We start from the raw sequence: 14,876 nt of genomic DNA on the forward strand, positions 1-14,876 counted from the left end.
AGAGGGAGGGAGGGAGGGAGGGAGGAAAGGCAGGAAAGGCAGGAAAGGCTAGTGCTGGTGTAGCTCAGTAGTTGTGTGCTTGCTTAGCATGCACAAGGCTTTGGATCCATCCCCAGCAACACACACTCGCAAATAGAAAGGGCGATGGAATGCGGTGTGCACATCTTTAATCCCAGCACATAGGCAGAGACAGCCTGTCAACTGGAAGCCCTCCTGATTCAGGCTAGACAGAGCTCTATAGTAAGACCTTATCTCAAGGAAGGAAGTTGGGAAGTTAGGGAAGGAGAGAGAGGTAAATACAGGATTAAGTACAGCCGCGTGATGGTTGGCTGAGCAGCAGGTAGATGACCTGTAGGCACAATGTGGCTTTGTGGTTATTTGCCTGAGATGCCCAGGGGTGCCACCTACATGGCCTGGCTCAGCTGACCTAGGGAAGCACTGGCATTTTTATTTTTAATGCTCTCCAGAGAAAGTCACTTCGCCGAGATCTATTTATAGTCTTGAGAGTGTCACATCAGCTCCTGTGTGTGGCAGCCAGGCTCTTGCTGTTGACCTCCAAACAATCAAGATGCTCTCCTACTAAGGAAACACTTTCCTCTGCGTGTGTGTGTGTGTGTGTGTGTGTGCGCGCGCGCGCGCGCGTGCATGCATCATTATTACCAGTTATATATCTTGCTAACATAATATATGTAAGTATTTAAAAAACAATTAGAAGGGGTGGTATTAATTATTTTTTATTCTTTCAGTCTTTCTTTCTGTTGTTGTTTTTAGAGGCAAAGTTTCTCTGTGTAGTCCTGGCTGTCCTGGAACTCTGTAGACCAGGCTGCCTCAAACTCAAGAGAAAAACCTGTCTCTGCCTTCTGAGTGCTGGGATTGAAGGTGTGGGCCACTATGCCTGGTCTTTATTAATTGTATTTTAGAATTTTTTTTTATCCATGCTACCCACCTCCCCCCATTGTTTTTGTGTATAGAAAACAATGTCTTCCTTCAGTCCATGGTGACTCACATATATAATTCCAACCCTCCGAAGGCTGAGATAGGAGGCTTGCTGATAATTCAAGGCCAACCTGGGCCAAAGATGAAATCCTGCCTTAAAAACCATAGCGGTGTTCACTGTGAATCCCAGCGCAGGTCTGGGCTGATGTTTGGATGCCCCCACCCAACTCTTGCTGCTTGACTGGGTGCTATACTCCTGTATCCCAGCTCCTCAAGAGGCTGGTGCTGGACAGCTGTGAGCTTAGGACCAAGCTTGGCCACAGGGCCTGTCTGAAAAGAAACAGTTTTTAATCAACCGGAGCTAGGCTTGGTGGCACACACCTGGGATTGAGAAGTGGAGGCAGGAGAAGGTTATCTTCAGCTACTTAACAAGTCTAAGGCCAGCCTGGGCTATTCGAGATTGTCTCAGAACAACAGAAAGGGCATATAACTAAGTGCCTAGCCTACTTCTGTCTCCATAGCTGCAAAACCAAGCAACCTCTTCAGGTCCTCCCACTATGTTTGAAGGTGGTTGATGTATAGTGCTGTACCACAGACTCTCGTTACCCAGGCTGCCTGCAGTACTCGGAATGGACAGGAGAGGGCACCAGAGTCAGTTCTTCAGCACTGTCCTGCACCTGGGCTTGCTCTAGCGGCCTGGCAGGCACAGAAAGCTGACATCCCTGACAGTGGAGGTTTCCAAAAGTCTTTGTACTCCTCTCAAGTTCATTGAAAACCAGCCAGTGAATCTTAACCAAACCTGCAGTCAGGCCTCCTGCTGGCTAGACAGTAAAGCGCCTCTCAGTGGTTTGGTGACTCTGTCTGCCTCTTGCTGACTTTTTTGTTTTTTGTTTTTTGTTTTTTCCAGACAGGGTTTCTCTGTGTAGCCCTGGCTGTCCTGGAACTCACTCTGTAGACCAGGCTAGCCTCGAACTCAGAAATCTTCCTGCCTCTGCCTCCGAAGTGCTGGGATTAAAAGCATGCACCAGCACTGTGTGGCTGACTTTTTTTTTTTTTTAATTCAGGCAGTTCTCATGACCTCGATAAGGCTGCTAGAGCTATGAGCACCAAGCTTCTTATTTCTTTTCTTTTAACTGAAAAACATGCCAGGTGCCTGAGGAGTTCAGAAGATAGTGTTGGATCTCCTGGAACTGGAGTTGTAGATAGCTGTCAGCTGCTATGTGGTTGCTGGGAACTGAACTCAGGTCCTCGAGAAGAGCAGTCAGTGCTCTTAACTGCTAGCCATCTCTAAAGCCTCACACCATGCATGTTAAACTTAAGGAAGAACCTGTGGGCGCAGCTTAGTGATAAAGTGTGCATTGCGGCCCTAGGTTCTGTGCTAGGGAGTGGGGGTAAAAGCAGCTGGCCAGATGTGGAGACACAAGCCTAGAAATCCAGACCTTGAAAGGCAGAGGTAGTAGGATTAGGAGCTCAGGGTCATCCTCAGCTACCAACAGGATCCAGGCCAGCCTAGGCTATGTGAAAACTTGTTCAGAGGAGAGAGAGCTAGAGACTTATGAAAGTGGAAAATGCTCTTTCAAAGCCTTTGGTAGACTACTGTATCCTGGTCATGTGCTGCCCTGCTGTGGGAAAGAGAGGCCTGTGTCTTTGTTTTGAGACTGGAGTCTTTGTGGTCATTTATGCTTGGCCTAGGGAGTGGCACTATTTGGAGGTGTGGCCTTGTTGGAATAGGTGTGTCACTGTGGGTGTGGACTTAAGACAGTCATCCTAGCTGCCTGGAAGACAGTATTCTGCTAGCGGCCTTCAGATAAAGATGTAGAACTCTCAGCTCCTCCTGCACCATGCCTGCCTGGATGCTGCCATGTTCCCACCTTGGTGATAATGGACTGAATGTCTGAACCTTTAAGCCAGCCCCAATGAAATGTTGTCCTTACAAGAGTTGCCTCAGTCATGGTGTCTGTTCACAACAGTAAAACCCTAACTAAGATGGTCTTTCTATGTAGCTCAGGCTAGTCTGAAACAGTCTTAATTCTCAGCCTCCCAAGTGCTGATTACAGGCCCTAGTCAGCGCACCTCTGCTGTGGCCATTTTAAGGCCCACAGATGAAGAAACTGAGGCCTTAGGGCAGGAGGTGGTGAATGGCTTCAAGTCAGATAGCCTGACTCCTGGGTGGCCTTAACCACAGTGCTCTAGGGCTCAACTCCAGCTCCATTCCTTAGGCAGCCCTGCTATCTCCCGTCAGATCGCTGCAGTCCTTGCTCACTCCTGGGATAGGCTAGCAACCTTTTGAGCCATGTCCAGAGCACCCCCCTCCCCACCTGCTGCTCTCCGCATTTGCAAAATGGGAAGCAGATACACTGTGCTGTTTGGAATCCTGACCAGTCACACAACAACTAAGCAGCTGGTACAGGACTGGACCCCAGGACCACCCAGCTCCGAGCACACTGAGCACTCAGCCTCCAGAGCTCCCAGGTGTCCCTCTTCTAAGCCCAGCTGGTCTGTCTAGATCTGGATGGGGAGCATAGGTAGAGGTCATTCTCTGGCGGAGTCATTAGGAGCCTGCATTAGTCACTACTCCTTGTATTTAGTGCCTGCATGTACCAGGAGCTGTTGTACAAGGAAGGACTGTGAGTCAATGGCACAGACAAGGAGGGCAATGTGGTGTGCACACCTGTGATCCCAGCCTGTGGAGGCAGAAGCAGGAGTTCGGGGGTAGCCTTAGCTACACAGGGCATCTGTCTATATGTATGTCTGTGTGCTTGTGTGCCTGGTGTCTGTAGAGGCCAGAAGACTTGGGATCCCCTGGAGCTGGACTTATAAACTGTGAGAGCCACCCCGTGGGTACTGGGAATAAAACCCAGGTCATATGGAAGAGCAGCCGGTATTCTTAACTGCTAGGCCATCTCCACCTCCCTAAAATTTGAAACATTTTTGTTTTTTGGTTTTGTTTTGTTTTGTTTTATTGAGACAGGGTTTCCCTATGTAGCCCTGGCTGTCCTGGAACTCACTCTGTAGACCAGGCTGGCCTCGAACTCTGAAATTCCACCTGCCTCTGCCTCCCAAGTGCTGGGATTAAAAGTGTGCGCCACCACTGCCCCTTGAATTTCATTTTTATTTTATGTGTGTATGTGTGTACCTGCACACGTATATATGCACCATGAAGGCAGAATCAGGTGCTGCATGGCTGAGAGCTGGATCTACCTGTTGTAGGTCCTCTACCAGAAGAGTTGAGTTATCTCTCCAGGCTGTTCTCTTGTTTTCTTGAGGCAAGCTCTCATTACATACTGGCCTCATATTTGTGATCCTCCTGCCTCAGCCTTCTAAGTGTTAGTAGGAAAGGTCTGTGGCACTGTAGTAGGCTTCAGAGTGAGTGTTGAGCTCACTGGGACACATCTAGGGACAAGGCAGAGACTGCTCAAAGCCATGTGATAATTTACTGCCTAGTAGCAACAGTGGTAATCTAAGTATGCTATTATCTTGACAAATGATGCTAGATATCTTATTAGGCGTTTATGGTAAACCTGGCTTTGTGAATGGGGCATGTTCCATAGAGAATTGAGTCCCCTAGGTAGCACAGGCTGAGACAGAAACAGTGAGAAAGAAACACTTCACTGGGGTTTCATTAGTAATATTCATTCTTTTGTTTTTTGTTTTGTTTTTTGTTTTTGTTTGTTTGTTTGTTTTTGTTTTTGTTTTTTTGTTTTGTTTTTTGGTTTTTGGTTTTTCGAGACAGGGTTTCTCTGTGTAGCCCTGGCTGTCCTGGAACTCACTTTGTAGACCAGGCTGGCCTCGAACTCAGAAATCCACCTGTCTCTGCCTCCCTAGTGCTGGGATTAAAGGCGTGCAACACCACAATCTGGCTCCGTGTGTGTGTGTGTGTGTGTGTGTGTGTGTGTGTGTATTTTTTTTTTTTTTTTTAAGATTTGTTTTATACACTCCTTGGCAGGGGAGATACCATGATCATGAAGGTGTTTTTTCTCAGAGCGAGACTTATCCATTGCACTCCAGATGTGCTGACCTCTGCAGTTTCTCCAAATGCAGGAAATTCCAGAGTAATTTGTGGTAGTGGGGGACTGTGAGCTCTCAGTGGGGGTAAGGGAGAAAAGAAAAGATTAATTTTATTACTTTATGTGTATTATACTTGGCTTGAGTGGGTGTCTGTGAGCTGCCATGTGGGTGCTGGGAATCGAAACTGGGTCTTCTGGAAGAGCAGCAAGTGCTCTTAGCCACTGAGCCATCCCTCCAGCTCTTGTATTTAAATTCTGTAAAGATTTGTGTTTGTTTGTTTGCTTGCTTGCTTACTTGTTTTGATTTTGTTTGTTTGTTTTTGTATTTCAAGACAGGGTTTCTCTATGTAGTAGCCCTGGCTAGCCTGGAACTTTCTCTGTAGACCAGGCTAGCCTTGAACTCATAGAGATCCACCTACTTCTGCCTCCTAAATATTAGAATTAAAAGCCTATACCACCACGTCTGACTAAAATTATATCGTATGTTTTGTGTGTGTGTTTGTGTGTGTCTCCACATGCCACTACTGAGCATGTGGAAGTCAGAGAACAACTTACAGGAGTTGATTCTCTTCTTCTACCATGTGGCTCTCAGGAATTGAACTTGAGGCATCAGACTAGGTGGCAGTCACTTTTAGGTACCGTACCATCTTGCCATTGCCAATTCTGGATGTGTATTCTTATTGAGATACAACGTTTGTGTAATACTAAGGGCAGGCCTAGAGTGTACAGGAAACTGGATGAGTATTCTTATTGAGATACAACATGTGTGTAATACTAAGGGCAGGCCTAGAGTCTACAGGAGACTGGTCATAAAGACACAGTAGTGCAGTAGAAGCTCTTAGGAGGCCTTCTGCCCCAGGTTCAGTTCCAGCCTGGATTACACAGTGAGACCCTGTCTCAGAAACACAATAAATAAGGCAAGGAAGGTGGCACATGCCTGTGGTCTCAGGTAGAGGCAGAAGGGTGGTCATCCTTGGCTGTATAGCATATTTGAGGCCAGCGTGTGCTACATGAGAACCTGTTATAAAACAAGAAAGCAACAAAGAAAAGGGCATCATGGTCTACATAATTGAGTTCCAGATCAGCCAAAGCTAATCAGTGAGACTACATCTCAAAACAAAACAATATAAAAAAAAGTTTAATAAACAATAAAAACTAAAATGAAGACAGGAATGATGGATGGTACATGCATATGATGCCCACAACTTGAGAGGCTGAGGCAGGGCTATTACTACAAACTCAAGGCCAGCCTGGCTCGACGTGGTGGATTCCCAGGTCAGCCAGGCATAGTGAGGCCATCTCAAAGACTCAGCTGGGCGGTGGCAGTACACACCTTTAATCCCAGCACTTGGGAGGCAGAGGCAGGTGGATTTCTGAGTTGGAGGCCAGCCTGGTCTACACAGTGAGTTCCAGGACAGCCGGGGCTACACAGAGAAACCCTGTCTAAAAAAAAGGAAAAAGAAAAAAAAAGAAAGAAACAAAGAAAAGACTCAGTTGAAAGTACATTTAGAAAGGAGCTAGCCTGGGCGCCCCTCCATCTCCTCCCACTTGATGGGGGCACCCATGATGCCAAGCCAGTAAAGTTGGGCACCTGACCTTCTCTGCTCCTCAAGGCTCTCTAGGGCTAAGAAGCAGGGCCAGGCAAGGAGCCAGCTCTGCTCCCCACTTAGCTCCGTCAGTTTGTACTGAGAACCTAGGATCGGAGCCTCCCGGCTCACAAAAGCAACCCTCCCTCTGCATTATGAGAAGGAAAAGAAAGGGAGTCGGTCTTTTGCCAGGGAAGTGGGCAACAGAGCCATGGAGGAAGACAGCCAACCACTCTGTGTGGTGACCTAAAGGGCCACAGTGGGAGCTAAGTGTGGCTGCTGGGCCTTTACAGCTTGTGTGCTCAGGGAGCGGGTGCTTGTGACCTGCTAGGGCATGGCGTCCCATCTGAGGACCTCTGCTCTCATCAGGTTTCTGCTTATTGCTGCTCTGGAATCTTCTTGTGCTTTCAAGGATGTCTCTGGAGCTAGGTCTGATCCTTATGGTGCAGAACTACCCCAGCTACTCAAGAGGCAGAGGCAGAAGGATCATGAGTTCAAAGCCAGCCAATGCTACATCTGGAAAAAAGTAAAAAGTGATAGGACATAATGTTTGTCATCCCAGCACGTGGGGAAAACAGAATCAGAGGTTGAAGGTCGTCCTTGGCTACATAGGGAGCTGAAGGCCAGTATAAGCTCCATCCATCCATCCATCCATCCATCCATCCATCCATCCATCCATCTATCTAAAACAAAAAGATAGGGTATAGCTTAGTGGTAGCAGGTATGTCCAGCATGCATGAAGCCCTGGGTTCTGACCTTAGTACTGAGGGAAGAAAGCCCCAGGTCACCCTGGGAGGAGACTCTGTGTTCCCTGGGTGAAGTAAGGGACAGGTCTTGCTTAAGGCGACCTCCCACTCCCACCTTGGTCTCTGACTGCAACTGGAACAAGAAAGTGTGGGGGTGGGGCTTCAGAACACACCTGACCCCTCTCTCCCCTACAGTGTACCACTGGGTGGAGATGCGGACCAAGATGCGCATAATGGGTTTCCGGGGCACAACCATCAAGCCGCTGAATGAGGAGGCAGCAGCAGAGCTGGGTGCTGAGCTGCTGGGTGAGGCCACCATCTTCATTGTGGGCGGAGGCTGCCTGGTCCTGGAGTACTGGCGCCACCAGACTCAGCAGCGCAATAAGGAGGAGGAGCAGCGGGCAGCCTGGAACGCGCTGCAGGATGAGGTGGGCCGCCTGGCACTGGCCCTAGAGGCACTGCAGGCTCAGGCACAAGCAATGCCCTCCCTGAGTGCCCTGGAGGAGCTACGGGAGGAGCTGCAGGAGGTGCGTGGCCAGGTCTGCAATGCTCACTGTACTCCCAAGTGCCAGGTAGCATCTTCCAAGAAATAGCCAACTGCTGGGGCCTGGACTTGCCTGTGGCCATGTGGCCCCCAATAGGGCCTTCTTCTCACACCTCCTGGCCTGGGCTGCTCTGGCCTAGCAGAAACCACAAGGACCTTGATGTCGCTGTGACGTGTGGTCACCCCTTACTGACAAAATCTGGGCATTTCCCCCAGGGAGCTCTCAGCAGAAGAAGCGTCCAGAGTCCATCCAGCCTCTGAATCAAAACGCTCAGCCCCACCAGGAACCACATTGGACTTTCAAGGTCTTAGACAACCTGTCCCTCCACTGCTCTAGCAAAGGCAAAGAAATGGAACTAGGGTTCAAGCCTGATTCGGACGTAGACAAGGTCGCCTGCCCATCATTGGAGCACCTCCTTCCTTTGGTGGACACAGGCCACGGTGAACCTTGCCTCAGGTCAATGTAGCTCCCATGGAGGCAGCAGAGTGCAATTGATGTCCCCATTCTCTCTCTCCTCATTCTCCCTCTGAGCTCCTGAGAGGATCATGCCTGTACTGGTCTCTTCACCCCTCAGGCTGTGGCATTACCCCACTTCCCTCGGCACAGACTGATCCTAGCTGGCTCGAAACTGACCTGTCTCAATCGCAGCCCTGCTGCCCTGCCCTGAGAATCCCTAGACCTTGTTTCAGGTGGCACATATTTCCTCCTGTCCTTCAGTGGCATTTTTCAGTTGGGTGGGTTAGATGTCACACACACATTTGTCTGACCCTCCATACCCCTGCGGGCCTGGGTCCCCCAACCCTTTCTGTTGGTCCCACCTTCCTTGCCTACTCCCCCAGATATAACATATTGCTAGGAATGTGACGGAGGACACAGAGTAACCTGTTCTCTCACCATTCTGGAAGCCAGCAGCAGAGGTCAGGGTGTTTGGGCCTCACTTTCTTCTGGCTTATGGGCCCCAGATTTCCTGGACTCTGTGTCCTGTCTTCATGTGGCTTTCTCTTCCCCCATCTGCCCTGAATACAAGACCCATCATAAATCCAGGATGACCACATTGAAAGAGCCTTATTACATCTCTGAAGACCCTTTTCCTAAATGGGGACATTTAGGTCCCAGGATTAGGATGTGGGGTTTTCTTTGAAGGCCCTCTATTCAGCTTGTTGCCTTCTGCCGTTCTAAGAAGATGCAAGGCCCCTGCTATGCTGTTTGGCATCCTATTCATGGCTTCTGGGGTTGGGCTAACCACTACAGCTCCAGAAGGATTGTGGATGCAGCAGTCACTGTCATGGCTGTCCAGTGCCTGATGGAAGGAGCTGCAGAATAAGGAGGCCTCCTAAGGATATATGGGGGGCATAATTAATATGGACCTCCAAACTGGGCCAAGCCAGGCATGGTGGCGCATACCTGGAATTCCAGCACTCAGAGGCTGAGGCAAGAATGAGCCTGGGTCTCATTCTAAGTTCTGGGACAGCCTGCTGAATCACAGGAAGAGATCCTGTCTTTAAAAAAAAAAAAAAAATACAAAAATACAAAAAATAAAAAGGAAGACAACCTTGGAGGAAAGCCGGAGGTTTTGGCTATGGGGAGAAAGGGGCCGAGACTCATCCTGTGAGCTCTTTCCCACATTGGGAAACTAAGGCCCAGGAAAAGGGAAGCTAAGGGACTTGGCCAAGACCCCATAGCTCAGGAGGGACCAGCTACAAAGGGGGTGGGGGGAAAGGGAGGACCAGAGGACCCAGATGGTTCTGGCTGCAGGGCAAGATGAGATGAAGACCCAACTTCTTCCTAGTGGCCGGAGGCTCTGGATTTCTGCCCCCCATCAGAAAAGCCCCAGGCCATACCCAAGATGTTCATTCTCCCTGGCTCTTGTCCCTAGAGGTGGCACTTGTAGGGCGTCCACACGAGGAGGTGAAAATGACCCATCCCCAGGATCCCCTGGACTGAAGCCAATGTTGAAACTGTGCCTCAGTTTCTTCTAGAAGTGGCTGAAATTGGTGTCTTTAAATTTAGGAACAGCTGAGTTAAGTGAAAGCCGAACTGGGGACAAAGGACGCACATGGCTACCTGATGAAGGGAGGACAGAGAGAGGAGCCAGGGAAGCTGCCCGATTGCCATGGTTACCCCTGTGGAGTCCAGTTGGGCACTAATAGCTCCAGGGCCAGCCCTGGCCACCCTGCCCTAGGTCAGTCCAGAGCAGTTACGGCAAAGCCAAGACAGGTGAGGGCACTGAGCTCCACCAGGTCAGTCATTACTCCAGCAGTCCAGCTTCACTGGTGGTGAAGAACCCCATAGGAATATTTTCTCTGCTTGCTTGGGAGGTAAGAGGCACCGAGATGAAATGTCACCTTTGGATCACATAAGCATGAAAGTAGGCATCAGGGCTCACCCTGACCTGATGGAGCCTTCACATGGTCCTGGTGTATATGGACATGGTGAGGCTTGTGGCAGCCTCACCCATGGCAGTACAGGAAGTAACCATGGTGTGGTGTGTGGTTCCAGAAGTTCTGTGGGGCAGGAGGCCAGCGCAGCTTTCATGGCTCTGGTTCCTACTCACTGCAATGTTACTTATTTCTCACAAGGGAAGAAGGAGGAGAATAAATTTATGAATGAAGCTGGTTGTCTCCAATTTTATTTGTGTGTGTTTTTAATTGAAAAAATCTGATAAACTGACAGATGGAGGCACTGGCCACCAAGCCCAGTGACCTGAGTTGGATCCCCAGGACTTGCATGGTAGGAGGAGAGAACCAACTCTCTCAGTTGTTAGACCTCCATGTTTACCTTGTACATGCACACAACCATAAACACACACTAAATAAATAAGCAAAATGTTATGAGAACTTTTTAATTCCAGGGATGGCGTAGGCCTGTAATCCCAAGACTTGGCACTCCTCCTAAACAAGAAAGACTGCTAGGGAGCTGAGGCAGGTGGATCTCTGAGTTGTAGGCCAGTCTGGTCTTTAGTCTAGCTCAGTCGGTAGAGCATGAGACCCTTATCTCAGGGATGTGGGTTTGAGTCCCATGTTGGGTGCCAAATACAACTATGAGCCTTTCTAAGCCTGCCCTAGCTCCCAAGTAAGGATACAGACCTTTTTATTTATTTATACCTAGGCCTTGTTCTTAGCTAGCTCATACCTTACTATCCTATTTAGACTAATTAAGTTCTGCCGCATGGCTGGTTAGCTCTCCTCAGTTTTATATATCTGACCTCTTCTTTGTCTTGGTGGCAAATCTTCCATGCCACCCTCTTTCCCAGAGTTCCCTATCTGTCCAGAAGTCCCACCTTACTAATCTACTTTTTGTCCTAGGCATACCCAGGTGCCTTAGGCAGGCAAGGTAACACAGAGACAGTTTAAGGGGCTATATAACAAGACCCTGTCTAAACCAACCCAGGCTTGCAGCAGGCATTCCTCTGAGTCTCAGCGCTTGGGAAGCCATTGTCCTTCACAAAATAAGCTTTAAAGTCCATCTTAACCAGAAAAGCTGCCCTCATTTTATTCTGCCGTTTAAGAGTCATGGAGTTGACCAGTCTGTGCCCCAGCCCTGTTCTTTGCCATGCTGGGTCCCTGTCAGAGCCCCTGATCAACAGCAGCCCTGGCCTCATAGATTTACAGCCCAGTGAGGAGCAACTGCATACACTTTCAGCGTCACCTGCTCCCTCCTTGGTTATGTGGGTAGATGGGGCTGGACCTAGGCTCCTCCCTCCTGAGTGACTTGGGGCTTCAGGACATCGCAGACAGAACCCCATCATACCAGCTCATATAGCCTGAGCCAGTGTCAATGGCTCTGCCTGTCCCATCCCTGGCTGTTGGTTTCATTGTTGGACAAGCTCTTGATTGGAGAGCCACCCTAAGAGAGTGGATCTTATACAAGCTCCAGCCAATTCCCCTGACTCCAAAGCCATCCCTTGGCTGGCCAGTGTGAGCACTGTAGATAGATAGACTGGCAGGAAAAGCCTACCGAGCAGCTGGGGCACTGTCACCCACCAACTGGATACATGCATGGAGCAGTTACTGTGTCCGGTTTTCTCCCAGTGTCTAGAGCAGCCAGAGACAAGACAGCTCAGCAGAGCCACCATGGAGCTGCCATTCCAGGGGTAAAGAGCTGGCACTGGGGAAATACTGCAGTGGGCAGGGCTCTTGTCTCCCATTCCTGCAGAGGTGCCTCAGGTTAAAGGTTGAGAACTCCATAGGAAGACTCAGGTAAGAAAAGCAATCCTAACAGTGCAAAACTTAGCAGATTAGGCCCCTGAGCTGAATCCGTCAGTAAAGGTTTATTACAGCAGCTGTGCTCACTCACTTTCACGTTGTCCATGGCCAGAATTTGAGACTTGGAGACTCTTGAGAACACTTACCCACTATCCCTTTACAGGAGAGGTTCAGTGACCCCACACAGCAAGGGCAGACAAAGATCACCCTCTTAAGGAGCTGAGTGTGATGGTACACAGCTTTAATCCCAGCATTGGAGAGGTAGAGGATGTCAGAGCTCTGTGAATTCTAGGTTGGCCTGATCTACATAGTTCCAGGACAGCCAGTGCTGTGTAGAGTGACTCATACCAAAACAAGGTGCAGAGAGGTGGTGGCAGAGGCCTTTAATCCCAGCAATCAGGAGGCAGAGGCAGAAGGATCTCTGTAAGTTCGAGGCCAGCCAGGTCTATAGAGTGAGTTCCAGGACAGCCAGGGCTACACAGAGAAACCCTGTCTCAAAAAATCAAAAATAAACAAACAAACAAAAAGGCAATCAAACTAAACCTCTGGAACAGGAGGTCACTAAGGCCCTGGTCCCCCTGTGTCAAGCCCCCACTTCTGTGTTCGTGATCGAAAATCCCCATGGGAGCTGCTACCAGCAACCTCAGTCCCCTGGCACTGAAATCCTTGAGAGAGAAGAGCTTATGTAATCCATCATGTACACATTGTAAAGTAATTCTCTTCTCACTGTATGTGGATCGTAGTGTTGCATAATTCTGTGCATGTGTGCATATGTAACATGATGTGTGTGATGTTATATATGTTTCTGAAATGACAGTTTGGTGACGTCATTACCCAGCAGGCCTTGCTACTGCATCTTGTTTTGTGGTAATCTACTTCATAAAGAAGAGCTATAACTGGGCAGAAGTGGCTCAAGCCTTTAGTCCCAGCACTTGAGAGGTAGAGGCAGGCCAATCTCTGTGAGTTTGAGGCCAACCTGGTCTACAGAGTGAGTTCCGGGACAGCCAAGGCTATATACAGTGAGACCCTGTCTCAAAAACCTTATGGAGGAACCAAATTCAATTCCCAGCACCCTCATAGTGACAGTGGCTCACAACCATTTCTAACTCTAATTCCAGAGAATTCAGTGCTCTCTTGCAGGCACACACTTGGTACAGAGACATACATGCAGTCAAAACATACACATAAAATAATCAATAAGAACTATATAGGTGAAAAAAGAACTATATAAATGTGTGTATGTACATTTGTATATAAGTTCTATGCACCTAAGATATATATTTTTAAACAATACTATCTGAATGTGACAACATACACCTTAGTCCCTGCTTTCAAAAACTGAGACAGGAACAGTGTCACAGAGTTGAGGCCAGCCTGGATTAAAATAAGACAGTAAAGAAATGTAAAAGCTAGGTACGGTGACTCACACTTGTAACCCCACCACTTGGGAAGTAGAGGCAGAAGGTTCAGTGAGTTCAAGGCCATCATTAGCTATGGAGTGAGTTTAAGGCTAGCCTGGGGCTAACATGAGAGCCTGTGCCAAAAAATAAAACAAACAAACAAACAAAAAAAACAGGCTTTGGGATAAGTGCTAGCCTGGATTATATGAGCCCCTGCTTCAAAATAGAGAAACAAAGCGATAGCAACATGACTCTAAAACCCAATAAGCGTGGGTGGGTATGCCTTCACACTCGGTTACCCAGAAACAGAAAGGAGGCTCACTAGAGCCTGGGAGCCCTAAGCAGCCTGGGGAACACAGCAGAGGAACAGGGAGCTCGATGGATGTACCCTATATGAGCTCTGCACTAGTGTGGGCAACCAGAGCAGAAGAGTGGATTCCTGGTTAATTTTGTGCAAGATGTGTCGTGAGTCTAAGTAAAATGAAAAATCACTCTTATAGTTAGTTACCTTTGCCAACAGAAGTGCACACTGCTTGCTACCTAACTGGATTTCTTCGGTGGGAGCCCAGATAGCCAGGTATAGTGGTAAACTCCATTAATCCCGGGAGATAAACCCAAAATTCAGGAGGGTGTCCAGCTCAAAGCTAGTCAGGCAGGGCCACCGGCCTTTTACCTATCTCAAAAAGAATAAAACAGCCTTCGGTAGAGGAGGAGCAGGGTGGCCTGTTACAGAATCAAACACCGCTTCCCTAATTATACCTGCTCTAGTGGCCCCTCTCACTGCTGACATAGATGGATTTGCTGAGGGGCTCACCAAGCCCAAAGAAATATTTCTGCTTACTGGCAGTGTTGAAGCCTCTGACTAGGCTGTAGGTGAGGTGACACCCTCATCTTGGAGTTTTATGCTCCTGAGTGCATCTGTTGATCTTCTAGAGTTCTTAGGCCAGGTGGCAAAAGCCAGCTGACAGAACCTGTTTCCTTCAGAGTCTTCTTGGCCTCTGCAACTTCTTTCCCTCCGGGGCAGGGAGCAGAAACCCTCTGGAGTTTAAAGAGGCCCTGTGACTTGCTATTGCACAAGGAACATCATAGAATTCCTTTATGGTCAGCCAGAGGCACTAAACATTAGAGTTTCAGTGGCCAGCATGGGAGGTCAGCTAAAATCAGGAACTAAGATTAAAAACTATAGCTGGCAGCTATATCCTTCCAGAGATCCTGAGTTCAATTCCCAGCAACCACATGGTGGCTCACACATACCTGTAATAGGATCCAATGCCCTCTTTTGGTGTGTCTGAAGACAGTGACAGTGTACTCATAATAAATAAATAAATCTTAAAAACAAACAAAACCAATGAGGGAGAGCCAAATAACTACAAGGGTAAAGATGCCTGTCACCAGCCTGCAGGCCTGAGCTCAGCCCCTGGATGGCAGAGGGTTAAAGGAGAGAACAGACT

At 48.6% G+C, this 14,876-nt stretch overlaps 1 protein-coding gene and 2 pseudogenes across 5 annotated transcripts in view; all 3 read left to right on the forward strand.

Annotated features, from left to right (window-relative positions):
* Positions 1-14,876, forward strand: part of Opa3 (outer mitochondrial membrane lipid metabolism regulator OPA3) — a 35,776-nt gene that overhangs the window by 10,499 nt on the left and 10,401 nt on the right. The window contains exon 2 of one of the 5 annotated variants that reach the window (XM_031385538.1): positions 7,471-10,431. The exons of the other annotated variants lie outside the window; for them this stretch is intronic. Within the exon in view, the coding sequence (XP_031241398.1) occupies positions 7,471-7,868 (398 nt within the window). The 3' untranslated portion in view covers positions 7,869-10,431. Of the gene's footprint in view, positions 1-7,470; positions 10,432-14,876 lie in introns of those variants that run through there. 5 annotated transcript variants of the gene reach the window in all.
* Positions 4,869-5,022, forward strand: LOC116104422 (annotated as a pseudogene).
* On the forward strand, positions 7,822-10,431 carry LOC116101744 (annotated as a pseudogene).

This window comes from Mastomys coucha, unplaced genomic scaffold, assembly GCF_008632895.1.
Source record: "Mastomys coucha isolate ucsf_1 unplaced genomic scaffold, UCSF_Mcou_1 pScaffold21, whole genome shotgun sequence".
Lineage (NCBI taxonomy): Eukaryota > Metazoa > Chordata > Mammalia > Rodentia > Muridae > Mastomys > Mastomys coucha.